Here is an 18,438-nt window from a genome sequence, read left to right as displayed (position 1 = left end):
GAAAGAACATGTAAGCCTCAGAAAAACATGAATTTTAAAACATGATCTACATTATTCAACTCCCAACAATACCATTTGGGTAACAATCAATTATTTAAAACTCACATAAAAGCTACTAACAGTTTAAAAGTGTTAAACTCTTAATGATTTTTTCCAACAGTTCTGTAAAGAACTGATTTCAGAGATCATTAGAATATTCTTGTGCTTATAACTTTGATCTTGATTGTCAAAGGTATCAATAAATTCCATCACATGGGGAGAAAGACAACTTTTTCAGATACACACAACAGTACTCCTGGTCATTTTATTTTAACCACTTGACATGAGACATGAAAACATTCTTTCCTCCTCTGATCCCATTAGAGATATCAAGATAAGGAATAAATATCTAGAATGTGGTCTGCTAGTATTATCTCTTAGCATTTCTGAAAATTGTAAAGGAAAAGACAGTTATAATAAAATGCAAAGCTAACTGGTTTTCTGAACTTTCACTTTGGCAGTTTCAGAAAATAAACTCTTACAGCTCCAGAAGCTATTCCTACTCAAGTCAGCAGGAGGCTTGTTTTGTGTTTCACTAAGAGGAGGACTGTTCTCTATCTCCATATATTTATAAACATAAAATAATGCACACACGTTTAGTTTAGGTGAAAATAATGAGAATAATTCAAATATATGCATTATTCCCACAGTGTAGGAGCTTTGCTGTTCACTTTTCAAGAGAAAAGGGTAGTTTATGTATTTTACAGCATTTCTCCCTTTTCACTAGAATTAAAATAACTTTCATATATATTGGCTACTTCTTTGAGCTCTTTTTAGAGGCGAAAATAAGCCTTGACAGAACACTGAAACAATACTAATGGCAAAAGCTAAGATTCAATTTAGGGCCCCAAATCTAGACAGAGAGAGCATTCCTTTTTGCTCCACAGGTTAAAATCTGTAATTCATTCCCATGATATGTGTGATTTTAAGCCTGAAGCTCACCTCCTGAGCTGTCTTGCAGTGATGTGAGCTCCCACAGCTGCAGGGAGCCTCTCAAAGGTTACAAAGACCCCGAGCAGGACCTGCGAGACCTTACATTTTGATTTCCCCCTTGCCACAAGGAGAGACAGAAATGTGTGAGAGGGGCAAACCACCGGAGGAGGATGAATGACATCTCCAGCACAGTTTGTATTACCCGGGGCATGAAAATTGACAGGCGCTAAGGCTAAGTCATGGAGCAGAGAGCTGGCGAACATCCTCAGGGATGCTCCGGGAAACCAAGAGAGCTCACAGAACGCAGGCAGAGTTAGTAAAGTTCTCACTATGACCACAGGCGACAGATATAAATACACAGCACAGATGGGAACAGATTTAGAAGAGAGGCTTTACAGAACGTGTTTTTCCAGCCAGTACCACGGAGAGGATGATTAAAGGAGTTCTTTTGCCTTGCCCTTCTCTCCTGGTGCTCCCAGGAGTGACAATTCCTGTAGTTCAAGTGCCGTTTTAACAGCGGCTCACAGGGCCGGCCCTGCCCGGCCTCGCAGGCAGCGGCACCTCCAGGCAAAGCCCACACGGGGAGAGCCCCCGGCCCCGCCCGGGCCGCGCCACCCACCTCCGCCGAGCTCGGGCACCGTCAGGTCCCGCTCGCGGCTGTCCATTTTCTTCAGGTACTGGTAGACCAGGTTCTCCTTCTCCTGGGCCGTGTCGGCGTCGAGCAGCGCGTACTCGAGCTGTGTCTGGGCGGGCAGGAGCCCCGCCAGCCCGCCCGCCGCCATCGCCTCACCCGGGCGCTGTTTACCGGCCTGGCGCTTCACCGCCGCACATTCGGCACCGCCCGCGGCGCCAGCGCGGAAAACCGCGACTCAAGAAGAAAATAAAGCACAAAGTACAGACACGCAATAACTCGTCTGTCTTAAAGCCGGAACTCCTCACGTATTCCGTGTTTTTACGTATCCTTGGTTTCCACAGCAGCACATTCCCAGAAGAAGCCCACGGTGGAGATTCCCGCGCAGCAGATTCAACACAGCCCGTGTTTCCCGCCCGGCTGCTTTACCGTTTTTAAGATGTAAAAATTGAGCAGCACCGGAAAAAGTCGAAACCAGCCTCCATTAATTTAAACGGGGGGATCTGGGGCTTTTTGCGGGGCTTAGTATGGGAGAAGCGGAGAAGTTGAGCGACAGCCGTGGTGACGAACCTGCGGAAGCGAATGCGCGGCCACGGCGGGAAACGGCCGAGGAGGCGCCACCCGCGGGACCGGCGGGACCCGGGACATCCCAGGGTATATCCCGGGATATTCGGGAGCACCGGGACATCCCACGGAACATCCCGGGTATTCGAGAGCACCGGGACGTCCCTGGGAACATCCCGGGGCATTTGGGAGCACCGGGACATCCCTGAGGGCATCTGGGCACTCGGAGGTACTGGGACACACCGTGGAGCAGCACCGGGACCCTCAGGAGGAGCATCACAGGGCACTCCCGGGGGACCCTCCGGAGGAGCATCCCGGGGACACCCCGACGATGATCCCATAGCTGAATTCTTCCTCGTTTTGTTTTAATTTTTTTCTTGCTCGGGCAGGAATCTTTAAAATCTTCCTGCCCCCGCCGAGGCCGGGTGGAGCTGACGATGCTGGAGGGAAGCTGAAGGAAATGGCTCAACCTGGAAGGATTTGCAGAGTCGGGCCCTGTGTAACAGGAGGAATTGCAAATCTACGAAGAGAGGCTCATTGAATTATTTTTGGGATAGGATCCACCATGCTCCTGTCCCATCAGGGACTGCTGCTTGGTTTGTGGGCCAGTGTTGCTTTTTTAACATGGACTTCTGGAGCTTTTCCTCAGATAGTGAAGAGTGGAGGGAAGAGAAAATATACTAGCGAGAGGAAAGTCAGGTTTGTGAACTGTTGCTTAAAAGAAAGGGGAATATTTAATGTGTTGACATGTCTGAAGATGCTTTATTGGAAGAGGACATTTGGGAGTACAAATCCATTAGGAAGCGAAAGCATCAGAGTAACTCACAAAGCATCTCCACCCCTGTGCAGGATGTAAGTGTTGGCAAGGGCAGGCCAAAAAGAAAGAGAAATGGAAAAAAGAAATTGGCCGGAAAAACTGGTACACCTCAGAAAGCCAAGCAGAGCTCACGGGCTGGTCAGGATGTGGATGAATGTAAAGAAGACGGCAGTGTGCACTCCCAGGATAGTGTGGGCAGCCTGGCAGAACAGAGCTCACAAAGTGCAAAGCCCGTTCACGATGGATTCTGTCCCAGCTGCCAGATGCCCTTCTCTTTGCTGTTGGTCCAGACACCTCAGTGGCATGTCTATGAATGTTTGGAAACTCCAGGATCCGTTGAAAAAGGTATGAATAGAATAATAAAAAAGCCTTCAGAGAAAACTTACAGACTTCTCATGAAATGTTGCTGTAAACCTCATTTTTATTCAGCTCAAAATCTGAAATGGTAGTTAGTATGGTTTTTATCATGTTTTATTATGTTGTTGCTGATCAGTTCTATTTTTATACGAAATTTTTGCTTCTTTGTGAAAAACGTGGAAATCTGACATGAAAATATAATTTCCGAATATAATCTCTGAGAAAGTTTCATGGCTGTTTATCAAGTTTTAGTATTTCTTCAACAAACTGAAGGTGTATATTTAAAGTAATGAAACCTGTTACAATGACAGTGTCAGAAAAGAACCTTCAGGCACTAGAGTGCTACTTTTGACATGAAGTTTCTATCTCCTTGGGTATAGATTTTATTATCTTGTATTCATGTTGATATGTGATTTGTTCAGTTGTCTATGGACATTTGGAAGCTGAAATATGCCAATTTACTTGAAACGTTAACTTGTGGCCCACTATGGTTTAGAAATTTTATATAGAAATAGAGACTAACATTCCCGTATCATAAGACAACTGTTTTCTTTTGAGCTCTGTACAAGAAGAATAAAACTGACACTTTCCAAATTCTAGTTTCATGGGGAAATACCATAGCTAAACAGCTTCAGGTATCCAATTTATGTCCTTAATACACCTCATAACTTTTGTAAAACAGAAAGCATACATTCAGGAAACATAAGTAAAGGCTGTTTTAGGTAATGCAACCAACTTTTTACATTTTGATCACCTTCCTCGAGTTTCTCTTTGGAACAATAACATGTAAGTCCTTTCATGCTGATTTTGGCAGTGCTTTTAATTTAAGGCAGGTGTTTTAACACCTCATTTCTGTCTTACTCCCATAATTAACAGGTGCAAAATCCTTCTGGTGGGTTTATGCATTCACTTTAAAAGCCTGAAAAGTTAGACTGGCAGATTGTTACTGGGAAAGGCCTAGGAAAGTGCTATGGATTTTCTTCCCTAGCATCTCAACACTGAATGTTTTCTTCATAGGTAAATGCACAACTTTTTTTCTTTATTTTCCTAGTGTGTAATATCAGACAGTTTAAAATGGAGTTTCAGGTTAATTCAGAATTGAGATTGGTTTATTTGTTTGTTACTTACATTTGTAGTGTACTGGCTGTTTCTGAGCTTGTTGCTTGACCGTGAGACAATTCTAAATCAGAAGCCGTGTGATTACAGGAGGACTGCATTGAAACAGGGTCAAGTATTCTTTTTAATGGGCTGTAAAATTCAGGCATAGTGCTGTGTTTGGTTTTGGGCTGGAAGCTTCTCATTGCTCAGCTCAGAGCAAGAGGCCTTTGTGGCTTGAAAATTACTTTTTATTTGTGCCTTCTATCCTCCAGCAGCTGTATTTATAAGAAAAAGCTCCTAAATGTTGTGTCACATGAGATTTTTATTTTAACTGTGCCAACTATACTTGCAAAGGTGTTACCATTGCTCCTTTGTTTGACTCTTTCCATAGAGTGTCCTGATGGTCTGCAGTGCACCTCCACCATCCCATCCCACTACAAGCGTTACAGCCATTTTCTGCTTGCAGCTAACAGGGCAGGGGAGTACCTTGAAAACCCTTTGGGAACCACTGTGGACATGAAGGTGACGTGTGCTACTGCTGCAAAGCCCAGCTGCTCCCCAAGTTATGCAGAGGAAACCTCAAGGAATGACAAACCCTCTACTGAAATAAAGCATGCCCCAAATGATGACTGTGCATCAATAGTACGGAATTCACCACAAATGAAGTCTCTAAATACAATTAGTGGAAGCACTTCCTTTTTTGCAGGTCTTGAAAAAACTCAGCAGACACTTCAGCTTCCAGAGATGGCAGATAATCATTGTAAATTTGAATTTTTTGATTTTGCATCCTCTCAAGAAAGTGAGACAGGAAAACATCTGTGTGTAGAGAAAGATGCAAGTCAGCCAAGTCTGCTACTGTCAGGAGTGGATTTCAATGACTATGGAATTTCTTACTCACCACTAAGTACATTTGAGGAAAGTGAAGAGGAAGAGGAGGAAAAAGTAAAAGTATCACAGAATAAACTATTCGAAGTGCAAAACTCAGAAGAAGACTCCAATTCTGTGGCATTTAAAACATTTGATGGACTTCTCTTACAGAGGAAGCCTCAGTATGAGCATGCAAAAATGGAAAATTTCATAACTAAAAAACCCCCCTGTGGGGAAGAAAATACACTGAACCATCTAGATCCTCAGCAAGGGATGGTAGCCAGTGGATCCTCTTCTGCTTGTAGTGACAGGGAGGCTGAACAGCCAGAATTGATTTCCTCTGCTGCAAAAGCAGGAGCCACAGAGTCAGAAGATGCTGGTGCTTGTGCTCTAGGGTCTGCATGTGTGAGTTTTACTGGGACATCATCACTGCTAGACAGAGAAGATGGTGGCTCTCTTCTGACACAGAAGTGTAATGTTTTGAGGGAGCCAAGTAGCATTTTAACTGGTACAGATAAAAAGACTGCCAGTGCAATTGATAAAACAGCTCACCAGGAGAGTTTGCAGACAGCAGGGGAGAAAAAAGGAAGTCTTAGTACGGCTGCTGTGTGCTTTCCCAGCCCCATCTCTTCTAAATCAATGCCATCTCTTTCATCAGCATCTGTGAACAGTAAGTCCAGTCCTGCCAAAGAACTTAAACAAATGGACATTGGTGTTTTCTTTGGGTTGAAACCCAAAGCAAAGGAGGAACGCAAAGGAGAGGCGTGTTTGAAGGAGAAAAAGCAGATACCAGCTTCAGTATCTCCTAATGGAAAGAGGCCCAGACAGCAAAAAAGGAAGGCTGAGGAGTCTGTGGGAGATGTGGAAGCAGTTACAGAAAGTTCAAGTAAAAATGAAGCCATTGCAGATGTACCTTCTGGTGGCCAGCGAAGGTGGAGAAAAAAATTTAAAGAATTACCTACTACAGGTGAAGGAGCAAGAAAAAAACACTGCCCCTTCTACAAGAAAATACCAGGTGAGAGGTAACTTGGTTTTTCATAGAGGTTAATTTATTTTTGCTGGAGTGTTGTGTTTTTGTCCTAATTTTAGACTTCAGTATTTTTACTCCTGAAAACTGCTTTCTTAAATGCGTCTTATTTGCTTAACTGGTTGCCATCTGTGTAAGAGGGCAGCTGAACAACATACTTGAGAGGCCTTTGAAAGTATTTGTTTGTGAAAATCTCTTTTTGCCACTGTTGACTGATACACAAAACACATGAATCTTTAAATGGCTCCTTCAGGTTGTATGCAGAATAACTATTACCTTTTAACTGGGAAGAAAGGAAAAAACAAATTAATATCTGATTAGAAATTGGTTTTGAACTTTGCATGTTTACTGGCTGGATTCTCTTCCCTCTTTGCTGTAGGAACTGGCTTTACAGTTGATGCCTTCCAGTATGGGGAAATTGAAGGCTGCACAGCTTATTTCCTTACTCATTTTCACTCTGACCACTACAGTGGACTAACAAAAAACTTCAGGTTTCCAATCTACTGTAATAAGGTAAGGCTTTTCAAGATTACTAGATACCATTATGTCCATATGCTTTTGTACTTTTATATCTATCACTTTTGTACTGATGGAAGTAAATAGAAGATCAGTGGTTGGGGCCCTTTATTGGGTTAGTGGATATGTACAGGGGAAAGTGCATTTTGTTTGTGTGAAATCCTTACCTTGATTTGACTGATCAAGAGGATTAGTGAAACTTCCCTCCCTAGATACCATGAAAAAAATCAGGTTTAAAAAGGATCTGTGGAGGTCACATAGACCAATTTCCTGCACAGTGGAACCTTCAAAGTTAGATCAGACTGCAGGGAGTCTTTTGTCAGTCAAATTTTGAACATTGGCCAGAATTTACTATGTCTCCTTGCAACCTGTTGCAGTGCTTACCTTTTCTGTTTTTTCCCCCCCCCCCCAATAATACATTTGAAATTTCTGGTTTTGCAACTTGCCATTGTAGCTTTTTTTTTTGTATGTGTGCATCATGAAGAATCTGGCTCCATTTTCTCTAAACTGTTTCAGTGATGGAAGCCTGAAATAGATTCTGCATGAGTCATCTCTTTTCCACATTAAGCAAGTGAATTATTTCAGACTGATTATTTGTGTCCTGTACTTTGGGCTGCTGAATGGCCACGACTGCCATTAGCTGTTGTAGGTCCAACTAGCTGTTACCTGGAAACTTCTTCACTTGTTTAAAGACGATTTTACCCACCCCTTTCTCTTGACTTGATAGTGTGCAACAGATCTTCTTCCCCCTTATTTGCCTCCTCTCTGATTCCAATCCACAGCCTGTTGACAGGCTTTTAAAAGTTTGCTACCTGAAGACAGCTTTTCTCAGTTTGCTTTTTGAGGAGTGAAATGCTGCTGAAGGGCTTGGCTACATCCAGGGCCTTAGAGTTTCTCTCCAAGCCAGTCTGGCTTTGAGAGCTTTTGTTTCCATATTGAACAGTGCTTTTTTCAGACTTTGTTCCTGTTTTAAATCCTGTCTGTGTTGCAGATAACTGGCAATCTGGTGAAGAGCAAGCTCCGAGTGCAGGAGCAGCATGTCCATGTGCTGCCCATGGACACGCCCTGTGTGGTCAATGGGATCAAAGTGCTGTTGCTTGATGCCAATCAGTAGGTATCATTGCATTTCTTACAGGTGGAGAATTTCTTACAGGTAGTTAGCTTTTGAATAGGTGAGTTATCTTCAAAAATGAAACAGGGTTTTTTAGAATTTAATTTAACTTTTTTTTTGTGTACGTTGTGTTAACCACATGTTGCTCCGTAATTTTTGTTTGAGAGGTTGAATGATTTTCTAGTGGTCTGAACACTTCCTGGTTTTTGGTGTCTAGTTGGGAACCTAGTAGATTTGATTATCAGATACATTAGGTTTCTGTAGCTTGAACTGATGATGAGGAAATCTGAGCTAAAGAAAAATGTGGTACTTTGGATTCTGTGAGAGACACAACCTAGCTAACATTTTGAAAATTGGACTTTGAAGAAAAGCCTGTTGAAATCTGGACAAGATTTCTACTGAATTTGGTGATAAAGGGTGAGATTTTGTCTGTTAGACTGGCACTGTGTGGAAATGCTGGATTTAAAGTTCACTAGCACCTGACTTCCAGTCCCGTGCTCTTGTTCTGCCTCTTGATACATTTTTTTGGCCATGGGCTAGAGGAAGACTCCCTTCCCTGCAGTACATTTATCGAAATGCAGGACTGTGTCACAGCTGGTTTGAACATTGCTTAGTGTAAGATTTGTTTATACTTGGAGAGATAAAACTCCCTTAAGTCCTCTGAGAACCATCTCTAGGAATGAAGGAAGCCTTGCTGCTTATGTAATTTGTATACTTCTCATTTTTCCTGTTTGTCCTCTGATTCCCTGCTCCAATTTAAAAGCTGTGCATACCTTAGCTACAAAGTTCAGCTTCTTGAAGAGTTTGCTAATTCTGTCCTTTTCACTTTGTTTCATGCCAGTTTTTCTTTTTTTGAGATTTCATTTACCCTTTGCAGGTGATCGATATCTAAAATAGTCCCACTCAGGTTTTCCAGTCTTGCCCTTCAGAAAGCTTTGGCAAGCAGCTGCAGAAGGCACAATGGAATCACTGTCAGCAGTAAGGGAGTTGTGTTTGTAACCAGGGACTTCTGGATCTAGAACAACATTTAAAATCTGCAAATAGAATTTAAAAGAAAGTGCTCCAGTAAGTCCTGCAGGAAGGAAGATGAATCTGCAGCAATACAATTCTGTTTGTCTTGAGCAAGATTGCTGCTTCTCTTTGGTGTGCTGTTTCCTCTTTGAACCAAATAATAGCATGATTGCAGCTAAGGCAGGATCTGTGCCATGCCTGGAAGGTGGGGCATCCCAAAAAGGCAGTTAATATTTGATTGCTTTACTGTTGATGTGGATTTTTTGTTTCTTCTTTCCATTCCATCATTCCTTTAGAAATCAGGAATTCCTAGCTGAATTAGTCTGTATAGCAGCTATGATCTAAAATGCTATTCTGCACATGTTTCTGCTGCTGAAGGGTGGTCTGTCTCTTAAAGTAGTTTATCAGTATAGAGACTTGACATAATTTGTGTTGGGCTTTTTTGTTTGTTTGTTTCAGTTGTCCAGGTGCAGCAATGATCCTCTTCTACCTGCCAAGTGGGGCTGTTATTCTGCACACAGGGGACTTCAGAGCAGACCCTTCCATGGAGCGCTACCCTGCTCTGATGGGCCAGAAAATCCACACCCTTTACCTTGATACCACGTGAGTTGGCTGGAAATTGATTTTTTTGTTGTTGTTGTTTTTATTCTTAGTCTTTTCAGTTTAGTAAGGCTTTGAACCAAATAAATGTAATTTTAAATTACATTGCTGTGATAAGTGTGCTTGAATAAAAGCAGAGATTTATTAAAAGTACGTGTATGTGTAGCTTGTTCATTGGTTATGCTGTTACATTAGAGAATAAAAGTGGAAAGTGGTGGAAAAGATGCTGAAGTATTTGCTCAGGTCACCATATTATTTATAAGTGGTATTAAATTTAGGGTGTCAAAACTCATACATTAAGTGTTCAGGTTTATGGAACACTAGTTTTCAGTGGATTCAACTCTATTATAAAAAGAAGTGTGAAGGAATTCAAAGGTGAAAGAATGCCAAAAGGCTGAATCAGTTTTGGGAGTTTTCATTAGACCTTCCTCTGATTCATTTATATAAAATTGGTTTTGTGTGAATGATGACTAATGCCCAGCTGCAGACTTTCATTTCTGTTCCATATGTTTCTGTGAATGAGTAATGACTTACATTATGGTTTGTGTGTATGACAAAAAATAGATATAAGGATATAATCAGGATGTGACAGAAATATCAATCTTGCAAGAGCACTTGGTATTCATGAAGAAGAAAATGTAGAATTCAGTACCAGACAGTGAATAGTTGTAGAGAAAACAATGATATATGCTCAGTGTGATTTTTGTTGCAACAATTTCTGGGCACCTCAGTGTTTCTAATAGACTGCTATTATATAGAAGAGTAATGTCTTTTTCACTTCCTGAGTACATGGAGTTTTGAGGGCCTTCATGGCAATTTCAGATGTCTTTTATCTTTTGTAACAAAGTGATCTATTTTGTTTCCCTGCCCCAGATACTGTAGCCCTGAGTACACTTTTCCTGCACAACAAGAGGTTATCCAGTTTGCTGTCAACATTGCCTTTGAGACAGTGACCTTAAACCCACGAACTCTAGTTGTCTGTGGCACCTACTCCATTGGAAAAGAAAAAGTTTTCTTAGGTATGTAAAAGAAGTGTATTGGATCAAAGAACTAATTTAATGTCTAATTTAGTGTTACGAAATGGCTTTCTTGAAGACATAAAAGGTTGTTTAGTCAGAATGTTCAGATATAGTGTAAAGAAATTAAATGTATTTAATAATCCTCCTGCTATTTTTTAAGTTTTCTAATCAATAAGCTTTAACTTTCTGAAAGAAATCGTGTTCTACCATGTTTACAACCTTCCCCCCACACTGAATATACATGTGGCCAGTTTATATGTATGAACTGTATGAACCTTTTTAATTGACTGTGGTGAGAAAATTGCTAAGAGCAATTAAAAAATAAATAAGTGAGGTCTTTATGACATTCTTGTTAATAATTTCAAGAAACAGCAAAGGGATGTTATTCTTAGAGTAGACTTCTATTTTGAGCTTTTCCTTCCAGTTTATATTATATATCTTTTCTGACTAAGTGAAGATCTTGTGTGCTATGCTTCAGTCAGTTACAGCACCAGGAACCAACATGATTGCCCAAATGTCTGCTTCAGAGCAGGCAGATGTGCACCATTTGTGCATATTTAAAATCATCAATAGAAGACCTACTCTCACTGAAATTTAGTCTGTCTTCAGTGTGGGCTGTTTGTCACATATTCCAAAAACTGCACATTTCTGGTATCTTTGGAATAAATACCAGTTCACCTCAGTAACACTCTACCAAAGAAATGTGACTTAGAATTTATCAAGGTACTTTTCCTTCTTTTTCCAATTGTTATACAAAATTCTGCTGCTAAAATGTATGGGACAAAGGTTTTTAACACCCATTATAGGATTCTCTTCCTAATGTAAGAATACAAAACACTATATCCTGTTGAATATGGATTTCTTTTCTAATAGTAAAAATTATCTTGTACAACAATCAGGACTATGTCCAAAACAAGCCAAAAAAGAACTCTTACAATTTTCTCTATCTGATTTCTTCCTAATGAATCCTAAAGCAATTGCTGAAGTTCTGGGCTCAAAGGCAAGTATGTCCCGTGACAAATACAAAACCCTGCAGTGCTTGGAGTCAGCAGCTGTCAATTCCCTCATCAGTGTGGACTGGAAGGGTACTTTGCTTCATGTTCTTCCCATGATGCAAATTAATTTTAAGGTAAGTTCAGAAAATGGACTATTGATGAACGTGCTAGTAAAATTCTCTTGGCTTTCCCAGCCAGTGCTGTGTTTGGTGCTTTTTAACCTCTTGTCAGATCATATTTATTTAGTGGGGCTTTGACATGTAGCAATACATTGAAAATGAAATGCAATTAAACATTAATAACTTATCCAAACATGATGTGGTACTTGTTCAAGATAAGGTGAGGCTTGTTCAAAGACCTGCTCTTTGCAGGCCTTTTTGAAGTAGGTTTATGTAATGACTGCCTGATCTGTCCTCTTAGCAATTAATATATTGTGACATGGAGTTCCTGTTTTCAGCCTGTATTTTACCTGGTCCAGTGTAGGAAAAGTCTAAAAGGATTTTCTGCCTGTGAGCCTCTGTTTTGAGGCAGCTTATGAACATGGCCAACTACCAGTTCTCTAATATTTGTCAAAAAAGCAAGTAAACCAGTTAATTTTAAAGCATGATTTCATCTAAGTTGATTTCAAATGCACATTTGGTTGAGATTTGAGACACTGAGTTTTTGTTGTTGAGCATTTTTTCTGGGAATTTCTTTGTTTGGAAAGATGACTTATTCCCAGGTTATTCTAAATAGACAAAATACTGAAGGGCAGTAAGGTAAAGCAGCAGGCTCTAGATTAAAGTAACCAGGAAGAAAGGAAAAAAAAGCCAGTGGCTGTTTATGCCTTACAGGCTTGGATTAATTTTCCTGTTTTGCTTCAGGCCTGCTGTGCCATCTCAAGCAAATCCTTCAGACCAAGATGGTATTTAGCTGCAGGACAAGTGGAGGTCAGAGTTGACCTAAAAAGGAGTAAAAAAGGCTATATGGTTTAGATGGAGCTGCAGGAGATGGAACTTAGTATCTTAATGCTTTAACTTTGTTCCATGATGTTTTCAGTGGTGGAGCAGAAAATGAGTAATGGAAATATGTATGGATTTATTTTTAGTGTGTTGTGCTGTCTTAAACAGGAATTGATTTGAGTTTCTTGTGCAGATTTCTGGGTTGCTAAGTCACCTGTCCCAGCATGCATGGATACTGACAGGACTGGACTTTCAGGGGGTGGAGGAGAAATCCTCAAGGGCAGCTTTACTTCTCAGAGGGAGGCAGTTGTGTCAGGCAGGGTCTCACCTCTGAGATCAGCAGCCTCTAAACCAATCTCCAGTGTGACAAAAGCCATGCTTGGACCCTGAAAAGGAATTTTAAATGCTTAAAGATGAGTTCATATGATCATTTATCTTACTTTTGGATTTGGTATATATTAAGAAAATATAAAAAAAAAAACCCAAACAAACCCAGAGATGTGGTACTTCACTGCAGTATTTGGTTTTACCCCAGTAAAATGCAGGGATTGCTCTATGTACTGACAAATGGCTGTTCTTGAATAAGCCAGATGAGTTTAAGTGGTGTTAGGGCTAGTGGTAAATTAAATATTTAATCATGCTTGAGTCTTTTCCTATCTTATGGAATCTGTTTGTGTACACTGCTGACTTTAGTGCCACTCTGAATATCAGGCTGTCATGGTGATTGAAGGAGGTTGGTGTAGCAGTGAAATACATTTTCCATTCAAAAGGGTGAAGGTTTAGAACAGTGTTGGCTAAAGCAATAAACGAAGAAATTGGAATGTGTATTTAAAATGGACTTGTTATGAGCAAACACAGCAGTCATTTGTTTTGGGGAAAGAGGCCATCTTTTCCAAAATGCATGCATGGTTCTTTTGCAACAAACAATTTTTTTTGTAACTCAAAAATTGAGGCTTTTGCCTAACTTGACTATGTGGTGGAAACTTTCCAGGGAACTGACTTTTGTGGGTCTATGAATCTTTCATGTTGTTTAACTCAGCAAGGTCTTGTACTGGCATTGAGGTGAGACTTTCAGAAGTGAAAGTGATTGAAATGCACAAATAATTTTTTTATAAGCTTGAAATTGCATCCTTAATGTGACTGTTGCACACTTGATTTATAACAAAACTCAAAACCAGATTAGCATTGTTAATATAATAATCATTGCATTTGAAGTACTATATTTAGATTTCATTAGAGCAAGGGGAGAAAATTTGTGAGTAATTACCTGAATCTATGTTAATACTCCCAAAATGGAATGTGAAGGAGAATTAGACTGCTGCAGTTATACCTTTAATTAAGTGAGGACTGAACATTCACAGTGTGTTGAAAGTCACAGCAGTGAGCCATAATTCTTGTTGCTGAATGAAATGTCTTCTGTGGTAGGGTTTTTAAAAATTATTTTGTGTACCTGGTTTGATGGATTCTATATGTTGCTATTGGACATTGTACTGAAGGTGTTGTTCAATGTGGCAGTTTTCTGCTGCTCTGTTTTAGAATTCTCAATACTCTCTCACCTTGTGAGAGAGTATTCTCAAGTGTCTGACAGGTTAGATAATTTTCTATCACAGCCCATCTATCTCCCTCTACCCTCCTTTTTAATCAGCCTTTATTTTGTATTCCTCTCTCTCCTGCTAATATAAAGTTTGATTTTGAGTTCTGTAACCCTGTAGGGCTTTCAGATTAGGAATTTGCCTGTAAGATTTTATACAGGACACATGAAATTGATTTTCTGTTTTTAACTTGAAGCAATACTGACTTCACTTTATGCAGGCATAGGATTGTACATACTTGGAAATTTTTTCAAGGTAATTTCCTTTTTAGAGTGAGAAGATGAGAGGTGGTTTCCTTCCTGTCTTGGAGAGGTGGTAAAACATGGTTTAGTGCTCAGAGCAATACTTAGCTCATGCACTGGCTTGCAGTAAGTTTTTTGGGGTAGGTTAATTAAATCTGGTTACTTGTGGGCATAAGCAGGTGTCAAAGCCTCTGTGATGATTTTGCACTGAAGCAGCATTTCACCATCTTCCATCTCCACTCAGCTGCTGACCTCTGGTTTAGAGGAGGAAATGAACAATTTGTGGAGCAAGGTTTATAAGAAAGTGTGATTATTCCTTATGTGTTCTGATCTGTAATGCAAAGCTGTTCATATGTTCCTAATTCAGATGAAGAAATTGAGATCCTAAGGGACCAGTTCTTTTGCAAATGTCAGTATTTGTCATTAATAATTGCAAGGTAGGTGCTCATTAAAATTAAAAAATGCCAGCGCATGAAAAGAAAATGTAGTCTGAATCTTCTCCATCATGAAATGGCAAACCTTTAGTCTAATCAGCTATTTAATGGGATTAAGTATATGCTATTTTTTTTCCCCACAGAGCTTGCAAGATCACTTGAATAAGTTTTCTGAGAATTTTGATCAAATTCTGGCTTTCAAACCTACGGGGTGGACCTACTCTGATTCATGCCTTTCTCTGGAGGATATCAAGCCTCAGACAAGAGGAAAAATCACTATATATGGTATAAGAGTGGCAAAGATTCAGTACATTTGGCTTTGTGTGGATGCTTTTCCTATTTTTATTCTGGAAACTCCTACTGATTTTGTAACTGCTGCTTTTTCTGGTAACTCATTGAGAAACAACAGATCTCTTCAGGAGAGATCTGTGAAATGAGTAATCAAGAACAACTTAAATGCAGATTTTTACATACATTTTGCACCTGTCCTTGTTATGCAAATAAAAACTTTCACCTGATACAGGTAGAGACTTCAGGGATGGAGTCTTGGCCTGAGTGATGCTGGTGGCAGTGTAGTTCCAGAGCCAAGATTTCATTCTGTGACTTGTTTCTGAGAGAGTGTCTTCCTCTCAGTTCTTATTGGTGGGTGGAGCTAAAACCCTTAACATTCCTTTAACCAGGTCACTGATGTTGCTTAGCTTGTACTGATGAATGACTTGGTGACTTAATGCAAGGTAATTTTCCTAGAAGGGAAAATTGGAGGGAGGAGGGAGGGGGGTGTTTTACCTTAGCTATAAACTTTGGATCCCAAATGGGAATTGAAAAAACCCTTTTATCTAAAGTATTTCTTAGCTGGAAGGCTTGGAGGAAGCTCAGTGGCCTGACAGATGGCTGTGATTTGTTTTCATTTCAGGGATTCCTTACAGTGAGCACAGCAGTTACCTGGAAATGAAGCGTTTTGTTCAGTGGTTGAAGCCACAGAAAATCATCCCCACTGTCAATGTTGGTGACTGGAGAGACAGAAGCTTGATGGAAATGCATTTTAGAGACTGGATGACCGAGGGCAATAGGCAAAAATAAATATGAAGAAGAATGTATATTGCAAAGGAAGTAGGCTGGAATGGGAATTGAGTTCCTGTGAGTTTTATTTATCTCCCTTTTCCATTAAGCTTTCTTTAGGGAGGACTAAACTGCCATTCTTTGAAGAAAGATAAATTTAGGAAAAGAAAAAAAAGGCACCTTGCTTTCTTGTGTATCTACTACTTTTTTTCTTCCCCATAACATACCATTTTTGCAAGTTCATATTTTAGGTTATTTGTCTTACTCCCTTTCCCCTGTTCTTAATTTTCCTCAGGTTGTGGAGATGCTCAGATGTGTAATGCTGGGGATTCAACAGTCTCCAGGATAATTTCTGAAAATAAGTTATTGTAATAAATGAGACAATATTGAGCTTATGTCACATGCTGTCTACTCAGGCTTCAGAGAAGCTCATTTCATGAGGCAGAACTGACTATTGTGATTTAAATATTGTTAAAAAAACTTACCTTGTGAGAGAGTATTGACGTGGGCTCCTGCAGCATATGTACTTTAGACAATTGTTTACAAAAGACACTTCTACATTCTGCTCAAGGTTTTTGCTCTTTTTTTAGTGATCTTTTTTAAAATAAAGAATATATCTTATGCCTATGTGTTCTTTCTGAGCAAAAAGCGTTTCCTTTCAGAGCCAGAGTTGCTAACCTGAACAACCTGTCTGCACTGTCCTTGGTGAATGTGCTGTGTATGTTGCTTGTCTGAAGTTGCTCCTGTGTCCTCTGCAGTGCCAGTTCTCAGCAGGTGTTCAGAGCACAGGAGTGGTTCCTCACCCTGGAATCTCCATTGGGGTTTGCAGGTGTTGTATACAGGTTGTATATAAACACTGGGGTTTGCAGGTTGTTTATATACAGGTTTGTCACCTGAACTCTGGAAAAACAAGAAAGGCAAATACTAGCACTGGCAGCAGAAAGGTAAATTTCACTTTGCATTTTTTGCCCTAATTCCTACCAGATTATCCAGTGCTGCTTTTTTTTGCATCTGCCTGGTGTTTATATACTGAAGTGTGTGGATGCATGCAGGCACCCTAGTAAAATTTTAATCACTAAAATAAAAACTCTTCCAAAGTTCCAGGGTGTAATCACATGTAAAGAGTCATTCTCCAGCCCCTCAGAGTAGCTTGTCTGGAATCCTCAGTGCTATTTTATGTTGTAAGAACATTTTTTAAATGATCAATGCAAGTATAAACAGATCCTTGTCTCTGAGTGACGAGCTCTGTAATGTGAAGTCACTTGTTTTATTTGTCTTGTGAGAGAAATAAGTGAGGAACTGATGGCAAAAAGATTCTTTGTACTCAAAGAATTGTGAATGAGTATTTCACTGACATAAGGCACTGTAAATACTTCAGTTTAATTCAAGCATTTAAAGGAATCTGAAGTTTTTGCTTTACATCATGCATAGTGCTAGCTGGCTGTCACAAGAATGGGTAACTGAGTTGGACTGGAGTGCTCATTCCTAGGATTCCACTCCTTTTTGGAGGTGTATGAAGAAGTATCTTTTATGGCTTTTGCAAGAACCAAACCTGAATGAATGCCCTGTACAAATCAGAGCAAATTTGGGGATCCTATTTGGCAGGCAATTTTTTTACCAGTTGATTGTTAAGGAATTATGCATGGGGTTTTTTTTGCCTTCAGGGTCTTTTTCCTAATTTTTGCACGGACTATGAGAGGCTGGAATAAGCACCCCAGAGTCAAATCTTAGTCACAATTCTAACATCTTCTTGCTTCCATAGTTGCATTTTCAAGAATGACTGTTCCTACAGAGAATGAGTGTGTTTGTGTGGTGGGGGGGCTCCCACTGGGCTGATGCTGTCCTGGTTTTGCAATTCCCTCTGTTTGTGCCACAGGTAACCCTGAACCCAAAAAATTCAACTTTCAGTGCAGCCTGATGAGTGTGAGGCACCTGTTACCCCTCTGTGCCTCCTGACCTCCTGCTATCAGTTTCTAGCCTGTCACCTAGAATGAGGGGTTGGGTCTTTTTTCTTTTAAAAGCAAACTGATTTCTGAAACTAACCCCAGGAGTGGTGCAACTGGCACTGGCATCTGCTGGACTGACCCAGTGAATCCTGCCCTGACATGAAGCAGGTGCTCACAGGCTCACTTTGGTCAGGCAAAGCAGAAGGGCTTTAGTGCTGGAGGCTTTTTCCAGTTCCCTGCTCTGCTGTAGGTATTCCTGCCTGGGCCCACTGGTGCTTCATTCCTCCCTCTCTGGTTTGTATTTGCACTTCCACCAGCTGGTTTTTGTGTGTAGATGAATTCTACAGCATTTCATCCACCTTCATGGTAGGAGATCTCCATCTTGCCTACTTATTTGGCCTCCTTTTTGTGGAAAAAACTTGTTTTCAGAATCCAAACTCGGGAATAAATGAGTTTTGTTCTCCTTATAATAAGATTAGTAACAGGTTAAGGTTGAGTGGGAGGACATACAACAGATGTGGAAAACTATAACTAACAAGAATTTTGTGGGAAGATGTGACTTTTTGCCTTGTCTTGGTGGTTCCAAGGGACATCTCTCTGATCTCAGCAGTTTAAATCCTTTGGGGACAGCAGACCTGG

At 40.4% G+C, this 18,438-nt stretch overlaps 2 protein-coding genes across 2 annotated transcripts in view; one reads left to right on the top strand and one right to left on the bottom strand.

The window, feature by feature from the left end:
• NHLRC2 (NHL repeat containing 2) overlaps nucleotides 1-1,841 on the bottom strand; it is a 30,869-nt gene extending 29,028 nt beyond the window's left edge. The window contains exon 1 of the mRNA XM_036385735.1: nucleotides 1,592-1,841. Within this exon, the coding sequence (XP_036241628.1) occupies nucleotides 1,592-1,754 (163 nt within the window). The 5' untranslated portion in view covers nucleotides 1,755-1,841. The remainder of the gene's footprint in view (nucleotides 1-1,591) is intronic.
• A 424-nt stretch (nucleotides 1,842-2,265) lies between these two features.
• DCLRE1A (DNA cross-link repair 1A) lies at nucleotides 2,266-16,480 on the top strand. The gene is made up of 9 exons (XM_036386155.1): nucleotides 2,266-3,329; nucleotides 4,831-6,321; nucleotides 6,713-6,846; nucleotides 7,841-7,959; nucleotides 9,431-9,574; nucleotides 10,445-10,590; nucleotides 11,565-11,719; nucleotides 14,938-15,079; nucleotides 15,708-16,480. The coding sequence occupies exons 1-9, from the start codon at nucleotides 2,915-2,917 to the stop codon at nucleotides 15,872-15,874; spliced, it is 2,913 nt and encodes a 970-aa protein (XP_036242048.1). The 5' UTR covers nucleotides 2,266-2,914; the 3' UTR covers nucleotides 15,875-16,480.
• The last annotated feature ends 1,958 nt before the right edge of the window (nucleotides 16,481-18,438 follow it).

Source organism: Molothrus ater, chromosome 8, assembly GCF_012460135.2.
Source record: "Molothrus ater isolate BHLD 08-10-18 breed brown headed cowbird chromosome 8, BPBGC_Mater_1.1, whole genome shotgun sequence".
In the NCBI taxonomy this organism is placed as follows: domain Eukaryota; kingdom Metazoa; phylum Chordata; class Aves; order Passeriformes; family Icteridae; genus Molothrus; species Molothrus ater.
Note: the sequence above shows the minus strand (reverse complement) of the source record. Positions and strands in the feature narration are given on the sequence as shown.

Bases quoted from the DNA above. Each gene is read 5' to 3' on its own strand.
- DCLRE1A (XM_036386155.1), top strand. From the start codon at position 2,915: ATGTCTGAAGATGCTTTATTGGAAGAGGACATTTGGGAGTACAAATCC. The intron at 6,847-7,840 runs GTAAGGCTTTTC...TCTGTGTTGCAG, and splicing joins TTCCAATCTACTGTAATAAG to ATAACTGGCAATCTGGTGAA. The intron at 9,575-10,444 runs GTGAGTTGGCTG...TCCCTGCCCCAG, and splicing joins ACCCTTTACCTTGATACCAC to ATACTGTAGCCCTGAGTACA.